This window comes from Linepithema humile, chromosome 1, assembly GCF_040581485.1.
Source record: "Linepithema humile isolate Giens D197 chromosome 1, Lhum_UNIL_v1.0, whole genome shotgun sequence".
NCBI lineage: Eukaryota > Metazoa > Arthropoda > Insecta > Hymenoptera > Formicidae > Linepithema > Linepithema humile.
Genome location: NC_090128.1, coordinates 30,082,388 through 30,101,733, shown reverse-complemented (window position 1 = coordinate 30,101,733; position 19,346 = coordinate 30,082,388). Strand labels below are relative to the sequence as shown.

Sequence of the window (19,346 nt, the reverse complement as noted above, 5' to 3'; positions counted from 1 at the left end):
AACGATTTTATTACGGCGAATAATCAAATAAGCTCTCGCAGCATAGCAATCTGCTATTCAAGCACATTTCTGATACATAAATTCGTGTCGCTTTAAATATTAGAAAATTTTGCTTCATAGATTTTATGCTTGCACTCTGGATTGAAGGAATCTTCATTTAAAGTCTTGAATTAAAAAAAAAGTACTCTTTTTAAGCAGCCAAATTGTTTTTTTACATTCATAAATTGACCAATGTAGCAAAGTGTGAAATAATTCCTAGAAAATAAACTCAGTTTGTCGGTTAACTAATTCCATTATCAGGTAGAGGATGAAAGGAGAAAAGGAGAAAGACGAGGAGAATCGACGCGCAAGAAAATGTCGTGTGCGAGCGGCTCGCTGGGAAGTAATTAAAAATTACGCCCGCTCGTAGAGGATTACGCCCGCTCGTAGTGGTCGGTGGAGAAAAATGGTGGACGTGAGATGCCGTCGTGGGGAGTGTCACGAGCACTTAACTTTTCTTTTCATGGCCGAGTTTGTTTCGTCTTTAAGCGGCGAGCAGCGAGCTTTCTGGATGATAGCCGGCTGCGAGAAGTCCGAGAGGGTGAGTGAGGATTTGTAATTGAGGGGTCGATGTCCTTAGGGCATTCGAGATCTCGCAGGAGCTTTCGCACGCTCGACGCTTCAAATTGCACGATTCTTCAATCACGAGATCCACAAATCGTGACGTTAGAATTTCTATTTGCATTCGGGGATCATTTGTGCTGGGAATTTTCCATTTCTGAAGAAACTTTTTCATCACTAGAGTAAATTTGTCGTAACAGAGAATGGATATCGCGTTTCGCTGAAAGTAATAATACGATTTGTTTTCCGCGCGACACTTTTGTTACGTATATTGTTGTCTCGATAGAAAACGCGAAGCGTGCATTTGCGTATTAATAACTAAATATTCCTCTCTCTCGTACATACAAATTGTTATTCGTTAGTCAAACATTTGCCGAACTACGAGCAGGAAAACATATTTCCCACCGATTAATTCTGCATCGTCGATGAAATTTGTTGAACTCCGACACCAAGCGCGACACCGCCTCTCGAAAATATATTTCGCGATGACAGCAACGCCATGTTTGCCACCGACGAAAATGCATGTGTTCCAATGAGCTTAAGTTGGTATACTAGTCGTGGGGTGAAAGAGGGCGTACCTAGACTGCTCTAATTACCGGGGCGGATTCAAACGAACTTAACGTGAGTCGGTTTGTGTATACAAGCGGAGAACGGGACAATACAGAAGTTCTCCAGGCGGAGACCTTCGCGTTTATATTCGTGATCAGGATCTTTCCTTAATCCACGCTGCCTCAAGTGGTTTCGAGAATCGGTCCAAGTCCACTCGAGTTAGTAAATACCCCATGAACTTCTGTTGGAGTTGGCAATTATATCGCTCCAAATTCGATCGCGTGCTTCATATCTCCTACTATCTTTCTCTCTCCTCCCGCAACACAAGGCCAATATATAACGCGCGCGAAGCATCCATAGTTAGCTGCGCTAAATTATTAACTAATAACCGCGCGATAAGTCCGTTTTCAGTTACGAGAGCGCAAGTTGTCTTGCGAATATAATTCTGAATTTACAACAATCTTAACGTGCATCTGCATTTTTACCGTAGCACAAATTTATTTATATCGCAGAATTGCGGAATTACAGGATTACAGAATTATGCATAGAATTTTCTTGAAAGTGTAAAAAGTGGGAACTTTATCCGAGAACATAGAGTACAATCCAGCTAACCATTCTATCTTGTAGCCGTATCCCTTTAAATTGTAAGTTATAGAGCTTACAGCTCAGCTTACACTCTGAAAAAGATAATTCAATTCAGTTACTTAACTCGTCCGGACTGAGGAATATGGCCACGTTTTAGTCGCTAGTATCTCGAAGAAAGGCATTCTCGTCGATGATTGCGAAAAATCTTTTGTTTGACCGTCGTCGGTTCACAAATTAACATAAAATCTTTTGAATTGCAATCACAAACTTTGCATTTCTTATAACTCGATTCCTTCTTTTCCTTTGTTTATTATTTGCAAGTACAGTTTTCAGTATACGCTCGGCAATAGCTTAAAGTTGAAAAATAGTCGACAATATTCTCCTATCAGTATTTGAAGGTTATGATTTCTCGCAGTTAATAAATTTGAACATTAAATATCTTGATACCTATATTTCGAGACAAGACTTGATTAAAATACAGTTCATCTATTACAAAATTAGCTTGAGAATAAGTTGTTACTTATTTGTATCGGTGAAAAGTGTGATTCAACTTTACTCCGCTTTAAATTACAAGCCGAGAACCTTATCTCAAATTCTAGCTGCGGATGTAAGTAAAAACTTTGGACTCGTAGTATCATCACGTGTAACAAATGTGCCTATTATCGCACAGTCTATTTGATATTCAATTTCCGTTTAGAATTTTATCATAGTGAAAACAGGAACAGTTATATCAATTCGAATTAAAGTATCATGATCCACGAGTGGCGCGATCGCGGCGTAGGAAAAGGTGGGTGACGTCACGTGCTCGCGGCATTCGCAACGCGGGAGGGGTGCGACACTGGAGGGGGAAACTCGGCTGCGGGCACGCCGAAGACTCGTACCGACACCGGGTGGTGGGGGGTAAGAGGGGTCCAGGCATGGAGAGGGCGCAGTATCGCGCTATCCTTCGTATAGTTGACACGTCGAGCGGAAAGAGTGCGTAAAGAGAGGACGGGATCAGGGAGATAAAGATAGAGAAGGGACGGCCGCGCGATCCTCGCGCTCGCTTGTCAATCGGCATTCGCGTTATTGACGCGCGCGCGGATAATTATCCCCTTTGCGGTGTCCCCGTTCGTGGAGAACTTCCGGTCCACGATACCGAAGTATAGTTTTCGCGAAAGGCCGGTTAGTGCCGCGTTAACTGACTTTCGCTTCGTACACGGTGACGTTGCCGTTGATGATTCACCGGTGATCGATCCGTAGATCATCCGAGAATCGTTCGCGTGGTGAACGCGAGTGAAATTTGGTGAAATTATCTCTCGTGTGCCTATCGGAGGACGCCGGAGGAGACGATGCTGACGTTCCTGCTCGCCGCGGCACTCGTTGTCGCAAAAATCCACGCCACTCATGTGTCGATGGACGCCAAGATACGCGACGACTCCAACTTGTCTCAGGTTAGTGTTTTCACCGTGCATCGGTTGTCCGCGTATTGGCGATTCGGCGACGTGACGTCATGGATATGCGCCGCGACCTCGTGTGTCCTTGGACTTTCACGTAGAAACCGCGCGCGCTAGATGTGCTAAACGAATGTATCATGTGTGCTACATCACCGTAATGCCAACACCGAGTGTAGCCTGACGGGGAATTTCAATGCAGCGAATGTTTGTCGTAGTCGCGATGATTGTGCAACCGTGCATCATAAAATGCAAACAATTTCCTGCGCTTGAGTCCTTGTCCCGGAGGACGTAAAGATCTTGCTGAATGCGTTTGGCGTTGAGTTCTTGATGTTTTCTTGATTTTCGACACTTTCTTTCCAAATTGCATATTATTTCGACAGAGAAATTTTCGATAAATGTCACGAGAAAGCGAATTTCGTGAAAATGCACAAATTGAATTGGATCAGTGTCGTTGAATTGCATAACAAAACCTAACAAACTGTAGTACATTGATGTCGATCGTTTCTGAGATTCAAGCGAATACTCGTAAATCGTGTTACCATTAAAATTGTCGATAACGTCAGATGGTGATCGAATTTTTTCATAATTTGTATCAGTGTGATCGATGTACAAGAATTTCAAACAGAAACCGGACATTGTTAGACTTCTATTATTATTTAGGTCTTTATTGTCATTATGCACGTTATTCGATATTTTTATTATTTTAATCATTTTTCAAACTTTAAAACTCAAGTTTTTTTACATTTTCAAAATTTTGCATCTACTCCATTGTTAGAACTGTCGCTTGCACAGTTTTTTAGAGAGCCATAGGAGATCGATTATGTTTCACAATGACACTTCTGTCATACGTCACGTCGCCCGATTTTTTCCGCATCAGATTCACGATTCGGTCTGATCGCTGGATCTACACACTCAGCAAAACTTGTTCATTTCAACGTCGTTTAATCCTTCCATATCGACATGAGATCAGCAATGACTGCGAATAATTTTTTTTTGCATCAAAGCGGATAAATTTGCTTTTGATTATTTATTTTTACGTTCACTTTTTATCTTTTATTTGGCCAGAGTTTGAAAAGAACTATATAGTACTTACAATTGCAGCGATAGACGGGAAAAAAAAATTCCAATGCGGATGATTTAAAAAAAGCAAAGTGTTCTTCTTATCGAAAAAGTTCGAGGAGACTTAAGATAAAGAAAAATGAAAGATTATAAGACTCGAGTTTGGTTTTATCTTCCACAGTTTCGTAAATAGAACGGCTCTCGGACAACTGAAAGTTTAAGAATTTCGAGTGGAGCTTCTGTTCTTTTCTTGTTGCGAACGGCTCGAAATTTCAGAGCGATTTGCGTGGGTGGTCAGCGCGCACGGGCGAGCTGCATTTCGCCCAAGTGGTAAACCGATCGTCCGGCTCAAGCGATGTATGCAGTCGTGGGAACTTTTCTGCACGGGAACAGGATGGTTGGGTTGAGGGGGAAGGAGGGGGGGGGGAGGAGGGCAGAAAAGTTCGTAAATCGGGCGTGCGAGATGTTTCTAACTTGGTTGAATAATGTATGAAACCAGCGGTTATTTACTTCATTAACTTTTTCCACGTGGCCGTAATTAAATTGCGCGAACGGAAAGTTTCGCGAACGGCGCCTAACTCTCATTAGCCCGTATTTTTTTCTACGTTTATCCGAAATTCATGGCGTTTTCCGAAGTTTCGTCACGTTGTCTGATAAATTGATAAACTTTTGAAACGGTAAGAATGGCGATGTCAAGATCTTCTAATTGCTATTTCGAATTTTAATTGCCGCGCCGATTTTATACGCGAGAGGCTAATGACGCGGACGATTATACGGAAATCAATACACGCGGTTTAAGTGATTGTCGAATAACGCTCGGACACTTAAATTTCAAATAATAAAACGTAGTGGACGGAAATCGCTGGAGCGAATGTAGTGCCGTTGCATTGTTGCATTTTTTACGGCGTCATTAATTAACGCGATAATCCAATACCGCCGCGTAAATTTAGCTGTAAACGCCATGACGGGGCAAAAGGCTATTTAAATTTAACATCCTGCGTAAAATAAGAAGGGGCTCATTGTTCTCATTCACTCGTAACTTAATAGTAAAGCGCGAGTTAATGGCTAAACAGTCGCCGGAGCGATGATGGATCGATCTCTGTGAATCACGGCGACAATCATTACTACGATACTTTGAACATTTTTTACATAGATGCTCGTGGGCGGTGAATTGACAGCCATTTCAAAACGAAATTAATTTTTTTTTTTGCAATATTAAAAAATTATACGTATTGTTTTCACAACACGGGATATTTCGGAGCAGAGTTAGCTTAAACGCGGTATGACGCGCGCGCCACGTCTTTCATCCACACACATGCTGGTTCTTTCTCATTAATTCGCCTCCGTTTATGCGAGGGAACTGTGCAGTCCGGCGCGACGTCTACGCCATGAAGACGACTCTCACGCACACGCATGGGAGGCGTGCACCCATACGCGTGCGTGCAGAGTACGTATGCAGCAGAAACAGCAGTACTCCTCTCTCCGGTCAATGACGTGATTTCAGTTACACAGCCCCGAGGTACTCCTTTGTCTACTGCTCCGGCGGTTCTTAGCCTTTTTCTGCCGCACACAAAGTTCAGACATGAGTTCTCCGTGACGACGATTCGGCTCAATCAGCGCATTCTGGTCGATTAAACTGCTCGGCGAAGCGCGCGGAGATAGAAATTTTTATATTTACTCGAAAAAAGTTCATAAATTACGTCTAATCCCAAATCAGAAATTCAGCACATCCCCGAATTCATGAAAGTCGCATCCGAAGATTTTCTCAGGCCCTAAAGCCTTTCCAATCGTTTGCGCGATCAGATTTTCAATATCGTCGTTTATTCCTACCGGCTCATCTCTCTGTCTCTCTCTCTCTCTCTCTCTCTCTCTCTCTCTCTCTCTCTCTCTTCAGACGATTTCGCGATTTACCGATCCTTTTTCGATTTGCGCTAGATCAGACGCGGAAGTGCGGTGGATTAGGACTTTCGAGGCGAGTCGGCCAGGTCAGCATTTTTCATTACGTCAACTGGCCGATGCGCTGAATCACGACGATGTGTAGGAGGAAATTCCACTCTATTAAAAGATCGTGTCGACCCACGGTCGTGGGTCATAATCCATAGGTTAAGAGCTGCCGAGTGCGATACCTACGTGCGAGTGATCCGTATTTATACTCGCCACGCCGGCGACAGCCCGCCGCTGTCGCACGGCGGTATGAATGGAGCTTAACGGGACTTAGCGTAAATATTGCACGAAAAAAAAAAAGAGTGAAAGGCGCCTGGCAAGGCCGCGGCCTGCCACGCGGAAGAAGCCGAGCGTGAGAGCCGCGGGCGCCGGGAAACGATGCCGTTTGCCTTTGACACTGAATAACGTGGTGGCCGCCCGCCGTCCATGGAGACTCGCGTGCGACGCCGAGATTATTATCGAACCGGCACGTGAACGTTGTCAATGGTCCCGATCGGCTTGCATTCCGTTCGGTCAATTGTACTTATCGCGTTGCAGGCGGCGCATGATCAGCAATACCCGCATTACTCGCATATTCTACGTCTATCAAAGGAGCCCTTTCCATCCCTCTCTCTCCCTCCCTCTCTCTCTCTCTCTCTCTCTCTCTCTCTCTCTCTCATTATAAGGATATCAAGTGCTGTTCAAGTCTTTGCTATAATATATCCTTCAGAGATCTTTTACAATGTGCGATAAAAAGTATAATCATTTTTCTGAAATTTTAAAAAGCGAGATAGGTTTGCATAGGTTTTTACGAAAAGAAATTTCCTCAATCAACATTCGATAATTAAAGATATTTTGTTTCTTTTTTGGAGAATATATTTGAAGCTTACTTAGCGATGTACATGTTTTTATCAAGCATGATATATTAGCAGTGAAATCCGTCAATCGGCTGATTTTGCACCGTGTATTATTTCCTATGCATAGCGCCGCGAAAAAATTGCTCGCAGGGGACATTAGCTCGCGTATAGACTTTCCGATGTCAGTATTGAATGAAAGCTGGCGCTCGTCCCGTCGACGACATTACAATAATGCGTTTCTTGCTTCTCTCTCTCCAGCTCGGCGGGGCGAACGATTCCGCACGGCAACTTGTTGCTGCGACAAAAATCGTCCGGACGGTTCTCGCCGGGGGGTTAGTTTTAGTCCCGATCGATTCGGCAAACTATTCCCAAACATGGAGATATCGAGACTGATTTTCGTGGACTTTATTTAGTTGACCGATTGTTCCCGATCGCCTTTTTTACGCGCGGCTCGGTGCGCCGAAATAAAAATTTACGATTCGCGGATCAATGCGATAATACGGATTACGTTGTATCCATAATCTAGCGTATGGCCATTCCGTTCTCTCGGATTCGCTAATAAATTTTATAAAAGCGGATGTCGTCCGTATGCTGCAACGTGTACGAATGGTCGGCGAAAAATGCTGTGGAAAATATCGATATTTGACATCTTCTCTTAGTTAAAGGAATACAACATATAGTTAACAGTAATGTAACTTTACTTCCGTAATCCCGATATTAGTAAGATTTACAAATGTGAAATCTCGGCGGCGTATAGAAGGCCATCTCCAGTTAAAAGCATGCGGAAATAAAAAACGAGCAAGAGACTTGCATAAGCCGCGGCAAAAGAAAATGAAGAAAAAAAGCGCAGGGATAAAATAACGGGAGAAAATAACGGTTTCATATTTTGCCTTCGGCCTTTTCTGAAAATATTCAGCCCCACGAATCGCGTAATCGAACCTCCTCCTGGAAATCATCGAAAATCGACATTACGCGCAGATACGTATTTGCGCTACGGTCAAACGACGGCTGCAAATAACCAGCTTTCGCTTCTCTTCTGTGCCAGAAAGGCGGAAGATCCGGGAATTAAGAGAGTTGTTTGGTACCGCCGACCATTTTCAATTTCAGCGTGCCGATGGACCGAAAAACGGGGGCTAATGGGAAGCGGGGTTTCAGAACTCTCGAGAAAATATTTACCGATAATCTTCGTAATGGTTGTTGCTTGACAAATACTAGGCCTCGACTGCTTGCTCGCCGAGAGCATCGCAAAGGTTTATAATAGCGCAGAAGCTCATTTTTCATGTGTAATCGGCGTTCGGTTTTTCTTTCTCAACGAGACGCTTCTCTGAATCTTCATTATCTCTCTTATGGACATAATCTTGCTTCTAGATGAGTTTGAATCTTGCTAGATCCGAATCAATATTTTTCTAATTATTAATGATTCCGTTTCGAAATAGATGGATTCTCATAAATTTGGATTTCTGAACACACACATTCTCGCAAAAAACAGGTGTTTTATGCGAACGGAAGTATTTTTGGAATTAACAGTTACTTTTTTTAGCAAAAATATTTCTCTGACAGAGTTGTAACACGCATTGCAACTGCGCATTTTTAATGTTACGTCAATAGAAAAGTTCTAATTAAATTTTTATCAGTAAATGTAGAATTAATTAAAAAATAAAACTTTGCAGCATGATTAATAATATAATTGCATACATTGCGCACATATAATTGCATACCTTGGGTAAAATGTTATTTTTATGAATTTTTTGGAACTTGATATTTTCAGGTTTTATTTTGCCAACACCTAGTTACACCTTTCTCACGGATACGGCCGTATCTAGGTCTCCGCGACGAGATAGGCGGAGGGTGGTAATGCGTATCGATCTAAGTGCCGAAGGTCGCGGTGATAGCTCGGTTCGGCCGTGTTTACGAACACCAACACTGGTAGTCTGTTAGCCTTAGCAGGCCGCGGTGTATAGGATCCAATTACGCTCGATGCAAATCTGTACTCGCGACTAGCATGACTTTAGATAACCTCGAAAACAGTTCGCATAACACATCGATAGAACTAGTAGACTGCTGTGCACGTATACGCAGTCACCGCGATATTGAATAAATATGAAGCGGTGTTTAAAAGTGTTTCGCAGCCGTTGTCTCCCTCAGGACTCTGAAATGTGGAATATTTAACTTTTGGATATTCGGAAATTGTTCCGTGGAACAGAAAAATATTTGGCTTTCCGCGGATATTGAATTTTCGGAGATAATAACACAATTTAATTGTTAAAATATTAAATTAATTATTGATATACGATTGTGATTATATTTAATTGTACATAATAACATATGATGCATAACACAATGTATTATATTTCCGGATGTGTATAAATTCTGCATTTTCGTTATATAACATTTCGAGCAATCCATAGGCGTCTCCTTGCTACGGGAAAAGTTGATAATAGCCGCGCGCGACGATCAATTCTCATTAACAGGGCGAAATTAATCCGCAGCGGTGGATGTCGCGTGCGCGAACAAGACAACCTCGAGTTGGCCCGGCAGTAGGCCGCGTTGTATCGAATTCAATTACACGCGGCGCAGGTTTCTTGTCGCCTTCCAGGCAACTGAGCGTGTCCCCAGATAATCGCGAAAACAGCTCGCATGACACGCTGATCTCTATGCGGGCGATAGATTATTACCGACTATATCCGCGGCGGCGTTTCGGCACCACCGCCCACGCATCATGTCGCCCCGTGTGATGTATCGCATTCAATTATGCACGATGCAGGTTCTCGCTACTGGCGGACGGATTATGTTGAAAGCGACTCGTGCAATTAGATCGATGGCTTAGTAAGTCATTCAGAGCGCGCAGTCGATGCGAGAAGATCGCATTACTCATCCCGTTATTCGCCTCTTCTTTGCGCAATCTTCGGGCGATTCGCGGACTTTTAACAGTCTCCAATCATTGATTTTTGAGATTCGACAATCGCTAGTTTTCCAACGTGTAAAATTTTGCCGAGTAAATTATCTTCGAGCGATCCTTTTCGCATTTTTAAATTGTATTTCATCGTTCTGCGCGGTGTCACAATTGGACACCTCATCGGACCGCAGACTGTCTCAAAATGTCTCAAGCACGCCTGAACTTTCCCTCTCCGAGGAGTGTCGTTCCCATGTACGTCTATATAGCTATTGGCTCGGCACGGAAATTCATCGCGGTCGGTAACTATCTCAAACTACCGCTACTTTCGACGTGGTAGCCTAACTATCTTAAACTGCCAATGCGTCTGACCACGCTCTGTGCTTCGGAAAGGACGATCGTGTCCTTTAGCCCGCGGCGCTCGTCGGAAATTGGTCAGATATCCCAGGAATTTCGGCGGCTTAAGTTCGATTCTCGCTGGAAATTGAGACGAGATGAGAATCGGTCCGAAAGGATTCAAGCAAGAACTTGGCCAGCGCTCGAAACTCGGCGGCCGCGCTTCCGCACTTCACGCCGAATGTCGCGCGTGCCCGATTCTCGTCGGTTCGCTGCTCAAAGCTCGGGCCGCGACTCGGTCGGCCGAAGGCCATTCGTTTAGAATGATTCGCGATGACGTTCATGGTCTCGCATACGCGCTCGCACGTCATCGATTGTGAAAGGATAATAAATGAATTCACGACTGTTGAAGCGCGCGCGTTAAACTCGATCGGTTGGATCGGGTCCGCGCGTGTCGAATAAAATATTTATTTCGCAGATGAAAAACCCCCATCGTGAATTATAAAAGCGATAGAGACACCGAGCGGAGGTAGTCGCGCGCGAACCGGCGAAGGAAAGGAGCGCGCGATAGAGGAAATTCCCGAGTCACGATCGTCGCCGGCGCCTTTTCGCCGACGTGGCACACGGCTCTGATCTTTATGGGATTCCATATTTTACGAGTAACACACACCGCCCGTAGCTTTTTCTCCGCGCCGGCCCCGGAGGCGTCTGCGCGACGTATTGTTCCGGTTTTCGAGAAAACGGCGCTATCGCTCCCAATCCCGCCGACGGATTCCGTCGAAGCGCGACCGCGTTTACGGCATCTTTCCTCCTTCCGTCTTCTCCTCTTTTCCTCGCTTCGCTTCTCTCTCTCTCTCCTCCGTGTCTCTCGCAGCTGCATCTAGATCCCGGATGCATCGGAATCCCGACGCAGCGGAGTGATAGATCGGCTCTGGGGTGCCTTTATGCTGGATCTCTGCCGGGCGATGTGATTTTCGTCGCGCCGCCGCCGCCGCCGCCGCCGCCGCCGCTATCGCGTCGGTTTTATTTCGCCCGCGCAATCCGACATACCGGCGTAAGCGTCGCGACGTCGCGCGTCGTTTCCATATTCCTGGCGGATTCCGGAATCACATTCCGGGAAAAAATTTCGTCGCTCGGGGGAAAAAGTGAAAAGAATCTCGCGCGATTGTCTTTTCGGCGCGGGATAGCCGGGGAAAACGCGAATTGTCAGCGTGACGTTCCAACGCTGTAAGAGGATCTTACGGTGGCCCGGAGAGAAACGTGTTTCCCCTCCCCGCGCCCGGCGGGTGCTTCGTGGGAAAGCGCATTTCCCGCAACGATGCGCGTTATCGCGAGCGCGGGTGGGTATAGGCGTCGCGCACACAGCGCATTGTTTTGTCTCGGCACGAACCGCTTGTTAAAAATATCCGGTCGGTGTTTAAGGAAGAGAACGACGAAAGAGAGAGAGAGAGAGAGAGAGAGAGAGAGAGAGAGAGAGAGAGAGAGAGAGAGAGGAAGGAGACGGGGGGAGAGAGAGACCACACACCGCACCAAGTGTTCGTTCACCTTTGTGGGATGCGCCGGAGTCATCGTATTCGATTCCCTTCTTTGCCTGGAAGGCGTACGAGCTAACTAGTGAGTGCGCGAGAATCACGGGGTTTTCCTCGGAAAAATATTTGCTTTAGTTTTCGAGCGCGGCTTGCGGGCTCGTTACGGGCTCTGAGACGAGCGCGGTATATAAATTACGCGGGTATACGATGCACAAAAGTAGCAAAGACGGGGGGATCGCGGCTGGAGAAACGAAACGCGGTTTGAACGGAGCCGGATTTGAGCCTGGAGGTATTAAGAGCCTATTTTATTCTTTTTTTTTTCTTTTTTTTTTTTTAAATTACGGTCTCGGAAGGATTCCTCTCGTTATATCGTGAAGCGCCGTTCCGTCTGGGGAGACGTTGCGGGCTGTTTGAAAGGGGTAGAACAAGCAACTTGAGACCGCACAACGTTATCTAAACGTTCGAAGATCGAGAAATGCAAAAGGTCAAAGACTAGACATACAGAGATCCCACAAAGATTCAGTTAACTGGAGATCCACTTTAGATTCCAGGAATGGAAAATTTTTAAAAGCTGAAACCGTTTAAAAATGTAAAAATTCGACAGTTTAACGATTTGTAGATTCGAGTATCTATAAAATTTAAAAAATCGAGGAGTGTAAAATTAATTTAATAGTTTAAAAATTTAATTTTGCAAATCTTCAAGTTCTATAATATCGTGAAGTGAAAATAAACTGAGAAATTATGTTTAAAATTTCGGTCACAATTAGAGTTAAATGATAATCGACAAATTGCGTGCACCGTGGCGAGCCACATCCGCTGCTCTTTCACTTGAAAATGCAGTGAAGCGCATTCGCGCCTTTGTACGCAAAAGTTTCGTGCCAACTCCGCGCCGAAGGTCTCGTCACGTAATTTTCATCGGAGATGCGGTCACGCTGATGATCATCCTGATCATACGACGTCACAATGTGACCTTTCAAACGCCAGCTGTGCGTGAACAGCTGCGTTCCACTCTTACGCGGCGTTGAATTTTAATTATTTCTTTGCGCGGCAATTTGCTCCGGGGCTTTATTTTAGAACGAGCGTAATCGCGGTGATTTGCATATTTTTACCGAGATTATTCCGGATGTGCGTACACATAAATACACATCGATGAATCTAAATTGACACGACCAATATGAGCAAAAACAAGTGGTATCCCACTATATTGTTTGAGTATCGACGCAAACGTATCACATTTGAAATAACATTCGTGAAATAATATCCGCGAAAACAACATGTCAATTATTGCGATATCTGCATTTATTGCCGGGGAGTATTATTTAAACCAACATTGTCCATTGTCCTCGTTTCGATGATTATTCATCTTTATTACTTTGCTATTTGTTATGCTGGAATAAAAGGCGTTTAAGAAAATAAGTACCTAATTATGAAGCAGTGAAATATCGAACCCCTCATTCGGACTTTTAAGCGAAGCCAGAGTCATCGTCGGCGATGGCGCTATTAAGGATGCGACAGTTTGCGAAAATCGCTGTTCGCTGTAGAAGGTTTTATGGTCGACGACCGTTTCTGGCGTGGACTTTTCACGCCGCACTGCTTAATGGCACACTTTATACGTTCGACTAATTATAACACTTAAGCAATCCTCTGACGACGAATGCCGCGGGATGGAGTCATCGCGGGGGAACGCAAAGCCACTCATCGTGTACTTGGCATGTGAATAGACGGAAAGGAAGACACGTAATTTGCGGTTACAACTGGTTACATATTAGTCAGAGCTATCGTCTACTTATCCGAGTCGGTACGCAACATGGATTTTAATAACAGCTTTCTTCTATTATTTTTTTATTCAGTCTACTTAGTTTTTATTAAATTATGAAATTTTGATTTATAACATTTTTAGCCGACGGATTGCTTCTGAATCCGATCTTTGAATCGGAAAATTACGACACTTTTGGATCAGTCGATTCTTCTTTTCAGCCTATTTTGAGTCTAAGAATACTAGAATTCTTAGTTTTGATCTTCGAAATCAAAATGTTTAAAAATCTTTGGATAAAGTTCCGAAAGAGTCAACCCTCCGATTTTGCTGTCCATTGGTATACTATTGTATTTTAGTGCACTGATTATGAATATGATCATGAAAATTGCCGACAAGGTCATTTTCAAAGTCAAAACTACTTAGAAAAACTCAAAAATCATCGTTCCTTTTAACATTATCTTGATAAATATTGATGTAACAAAGAAATGTTTCAAATAAAAATTGTAGCTCTTGAAAAAATGCATTTTTTGCATAAAACCAATATTTTTCGAAAAAAAAATGAGATAATAGGAAAGACACTTCCCCCGCACTATGCAGTGTGTCCCCCCTGCGGGGGGTTCCATCATCAGAAAACTATACACACAGGTTAGGGTTGAAACCTCGCTTTGCGTTGTACAGTGTATGCGTGGATGCAGTGCCCCCTCCCCCCCCCCTCGAGGGGGGCGGAACCCACTGCATAGTGTGGGGGGAGTGTTTTTCCTATTATCTCATTTTTTTCTCGAAAAATATTGGTTCTATGTAAAAAATGCATAGGACATAAATGATGTATTTTTTCAAGAGCTACAACTTTAATTTGAAATATTTTTTTGTTACATTAATATTTATCAAAATAATGTAAAAAAAACGATAATTTTTAAATTTTTTTAAATTTTGACCTTGAAAATGACCTTGTCGGTAATTTTCATTATCATTTTCGTAATCAGCGCACCAAAATACAGTAGTATACCAAACAACAGCAAAATCGGAGGGTTGACTCTCTCGGAACTCCACCCAAATCTTTTATTGATTCAGATTTTAAAAGGTTCTAGACTTGAATATTTTCCAAATAATTTGCCAGTAAGAAAAATTCACGACAAATTTCGTGCATTTGAACGTAATAATTTTCTCTGGAAGAGGGAGTTCGGAGTGAAACTGCGTTAGCAGAAATAATTTATGCAATGCGAACGTCCACCACGGATTTCTCCTCGCATTAATCGCATTAATCCCGAGTTCGACATCGGCGGAATTTGACTCCACGGTCGAGAGTACGTACGAGTGAATTTCACCCATGGTGTATGTAACGTTATGAATTATGTGGAGAGGACAGCATTGAGCGGTAATTGAGGAGGTAATCATGTCTCATCCTCACCCACACCTCAGCATCGCTCCGCACGATGTCGTACAGCCGTGTGTCCCTGTGTGCATAGTTCACAGTTCGTTCCCACCAATTAAACTTACGACATGCAATTTTTCGTTGACGCGAAGAAATTTATGCGTCAGCGGGAAAAACGTTGACATAATTTTCGAGGAAGTCGCTCCCGGAATAGACACTCGTTCTATAATATTTTAATCTCTGATGTAGAAAGGGCAATAAACAATAGATCGCGTCATGTATATGCATAAATATTTTATAAACAAAAAGAATATAAATTTCCAATTTGCATGCGATAAAATAACGCGCCGTGAATTTACGAAGGATTAAGTAAAAAAAAAATAAAAATGGGAGGAATTGCGTAATATAAACGAGCAATTGGATTGAAGTTTATTACGGGTCAGTAACAAAAACGCGTTTAATATGCAGCTAAAGTACGTTGATCAAAAACCGGTGATTACACGTTACGTTGTTGTCGGGACACCCGTTGTGTCGTACACGATACGCGGCGAATTGGTGAGGGTAGGATGTGCGTGCAATAGGAAATAATGATTTCTGAATTATTTAGTCTGGACTTAAGTATGCCATGATAGCAGTGCGATCTATCTCATGCCTTGTTTAGAGTGCATTTACCTCCATTGATCGAATCTTCGTACGAAGCGTTGTAAAAATCGAGCGTGCAATCGAGCCGTTTTTTTTTCTCGATATAATATACATTTTACACGTAATATTTGATTTTCGCGAAAACCTTATTAAATGCATTTTCTTTGTTTCGAAGTGGTATCGAATGGTGTATCCACTTCAAGCTATGAAATATCGATGTCAGATTCGAATAATCTACAAAGAATGGGCTGCAAACGAGCCGCGAAGTTGAATCTATTTCACGCGAGTCTCGCGTTAATTAAACGCATCGACCGCTGGCCGCGGAACTCGTTACGAGACTTTCTCTCTCCTAAACTCCCCGCGGATAAGAAAAACGGATGGGAGTCTTTGTGGTCGTTGCTATTAAAGCGCCTATAATTCTTTCGACGTACCGGCAGCCGTGGAGTGACTGGAAAAGTCACGCGATTCATTCGCGTTCGTAACACGTTGCGAACCAAATATCTTTTAAATTGCGTTTAACAAGTAATCTAACAGCGTGGTTCGAATAAATCATATTTAAAATAGCATTTAGGATATTTGACGGTTTAATGCTTTTCGGTTCTACTATAATGTACCCGTATAGAATTGTCACACAAAGCTTTTCGCGGTTACAACATTAACAATCAATAGCGGTGGATTTTTATGAAATTGATCATTGATTTGATTAGGAATCTCAAAAGGTAAATTATTATTGTATTATTATATACTGTAATGCGATTTGACATAATATACATATAAAATACTGTAATGTGATATGTGTATATTATATTGCATAATATCGTATAATCTATAGGTATTTAACGAATTTATATATATTATACATATTTCTATCTCTATCTCTAGTTTGGTTCCTCGCGCAAATAATCGGTAAATATAGGGTAATTTATGTTAAATAATTTTATGATATCTCGTTGATCATGCCAGAGCCAATGTGCACAAAAACACGCGCCATTTCTTTCTACTTTGCGGGAAGCAATTGACCCGGACAGAGCGAAGTTAATTAAAGACCTTGTTTGAGACGGTTGAATGAGGAAGGGTACGAAGGGCATTTCTCACCTTTTGCACATGTAACGTAAGAAATGTGAAAAATAGCACGCGGTTTGCACGGACCTTCTCTCTCTCTCTGCTTGACTACTTTATATTAATTACCGAAGAAGTGCGTTTTCACTTTATTCCGCTCCGGATTTATTCCGCCTTTGAATTCTTGATTTTACAACTATAAAAAATATTGTTGTTATACGATGTTGTAGGATTTCCGACCTGGTTTGAAGGTTTGAAGATTAATTAAGATCTGGTTTAAGCAACATAATTATATTCAATTATCTCAATTTCGGCTGCGGCAACAGAATTGGTCGAATAAGTAAACAATTTGACGCGTGGCTTGTAATTGCTTGCCGGGAAATCAACATACACGCGATTTCTATTTACTTGAATCCGTCTTGCAAAATTTATCTCGCGCTATCACTTGCAATTTTCAAAGTCCACCGAATTAACAGGCAGCATTACTAGGATTTCTTTCTCCGAACTTTCTCGCGGTTCTCGGCTGGCTCGCGTACACCGATCAATTTATCTGCCTTTTACAATGTTCACTTCTTTGTTAATAGAAAATTTTAAACAAAATATGACAATACGTGACAGATAAGACTTTCTTGCGATGCATACGAAACTTTGCGAGACGTTTTGCGCGACAAGAGGGGGGGGGGGAAGGGACGTACGATGCGCGTTATTGTTTTAATTAAAACAGTGACTACTTCGATGGGCAAACGCGTACGTTAACTGGCAAAGGCAGGTACGCGCACACATCAGCCGTTGTGCAATATCAAATTTTCGTAGCACAAAGCGTGCGCGGCGGCGATTAAAAAAGAAGAGATGGAAAAAAAAACGGGACCTCGGGGAAATTTTGCAACCTCGCCAGTGATCGATACAGCAGAATTTCGATGGCATGGAAAACAGCTGTCGAGAAAAACCTGTTCGACGTCGCGCTCTCGAATGTCGGGGTGGCTTCGACTTTTTTTTTCTCTCTCTACTGAAACGCGAAAAAAATATACATTAAATCCAATCTCGCGCCGTGCGGTATCAGATATCACGCCGAAAGCTATGCGTACCTCTTTTTTTATGAGAAACGCCGCGCTCGATAGCGATAGTACGAGCGATAGTTCTGGTTTCACGTAAAACCACGAAGTATCGAATATTAAAGCACACAGAGGAAAAAAGTAACTAGTTGCAGTCGAAACTGCAACCGGTAAAAGTGTAGTGGTAAAGTAAATAGATGCAGTTAGGAGTTTTCGATGGGCAAAGTCGATAGGAAACTGTACAGATGTAATTACATTCATGCGCAGTTGAATTTCATGAGAAATATCAAAACACTTTCATATCCAAAAGTTATATACGATTACCGCCGTACTTCGTAAGTTGTGTGCTTGACTCTACATTCTTTTACGAAAAATGTTACTTGCGAGCGTTATTTTTTACGCGCTATTTTGTCCAAATTTTTATTGTTAGAGATTTCATGACTGAGATTCCAATTAACTTGAAAATAATAGCAGTAATTAACTATTTATTTCTTTGGTAATTTAATTTTCAGCGTTTTCAATTTCAATTATATTTGTTTGTTTTTTCGCTATTTTTTTGCTTGAACATGGTTTGTCATATGCTTCAGATAAAGTTTTTCGATTACCAGAATATTCCACGGAAAATAGCGCTACCAGGTGACTTTATAAATGAATGCACCTTTGATTAATGTTTAAGTGCAAAAATAATTTCGTTTACTTATCAAGCGCCGCGACTCTTGTAGAATTACCGGTGATCTACTGTACGGCCATGGAATACATTTCCATAGTAAATGGCGGCACGCTTCTGTCCGTGATGCACATTTCCGCGGTATTCTTTTTCTCCACCGAGTCGCGTCGCGGCATTAATTTTCCGATGTATTACAGTGGAATGTTGATTTACGATGATGCGTTATCGTCTTAATAACGCCTATAACATGTGTTATCGTCATTAATCAATGCAGTCGGGCGAGTTTATACTCGCAATTACATTCGCACGATTGCAAGCTCTCTTTTACTTGTACCTTTACCGAACAGTAAATAATTGGTTTGAAACTTCAATCCGATTGCGCACCGTGGATTATTACCGCAATGTGGTTTCAATAATTTTTGGTGTGAAAATATGGTTGATCCGCTTATAACAAGTTCAGTCAATCGTTGCGAATAAAGCGCGACCTAAACGTGCGAAAGTACATTTATTCGATTATTTGAGAATTGAAGCCTCAATAAAATATATGTGTTTAGGATTTTAAATCAGGATAGATACGAAATTTCAAGAATTTCTGATTCGCATCCAACTTTTGTTATCCGCGATAGTTTAGTCGTTACCGTGAAGAACGCGCGCGAAGTTTCCACGCGAATCTTTCTCCTATAACAATCTCCACAATGCCGTACTTGGCATCGATCACGCGTCTCGCGTTCGATGGAGACTTGCAACAAAGCAAAGCTCGGAAAAAACCTTGTATAAGTTTGGATTCGCCATAAATAATACCCTGAAAAGTAATTCGATATGGAGGATTGTAAATAATGGCTGGCGCCGGAACCACAATTTATGGCCCGATATATTTGTTTTCCTCCTCTTTCTCTCTCTCTCTCTCTCTCTCTCTCTCTCTCTCTCTCTCTCTCTCTCTCTCTCTCTCTCTCTCTCTCTCTCTCTCTCTTTCTCTCTCTCTCTCTTTCGCGCGCGCGCGCGCGCCTCCTCCCTTGATCACTGTCACGCGA

The 19,346-nt window shown here is 42.7% G+C and overlaps 1 protein-coding gene across 5 annotated transcripts in view; it reads left to right on the top strand.

Moving 5' to 3' along the window:
• The first annotated feature begins 2,633 nt into the window (after nt 1–2,633).
• Fas1 (fasciclin 1) overlaps nt 2,634–19,346 on the top strand; it is a 237,894-nt gene continuing 221,181 nt past the window's right edge. For 3 of the 5 annotated variants that reach the window (XM_067347219.1, XM_067347221.1, XM_012370487.2), the window contains exon 1: nt 2,635–3,167. In XM_067347219.1, coding sequence (XP_067203320.1) covers nt 3,066–3,167 — 102 coding nt within the window. In that variant the 5' untranslated portion in view covers nt 2,635–3,065. Of the gene's footprint in view, nt 3,168–19,346 lie in introns of all 5 variants that reach the window. The other 2 variants (XM_067347218.1, XM_067347220.1) reach the window with 2 other exon arrangements.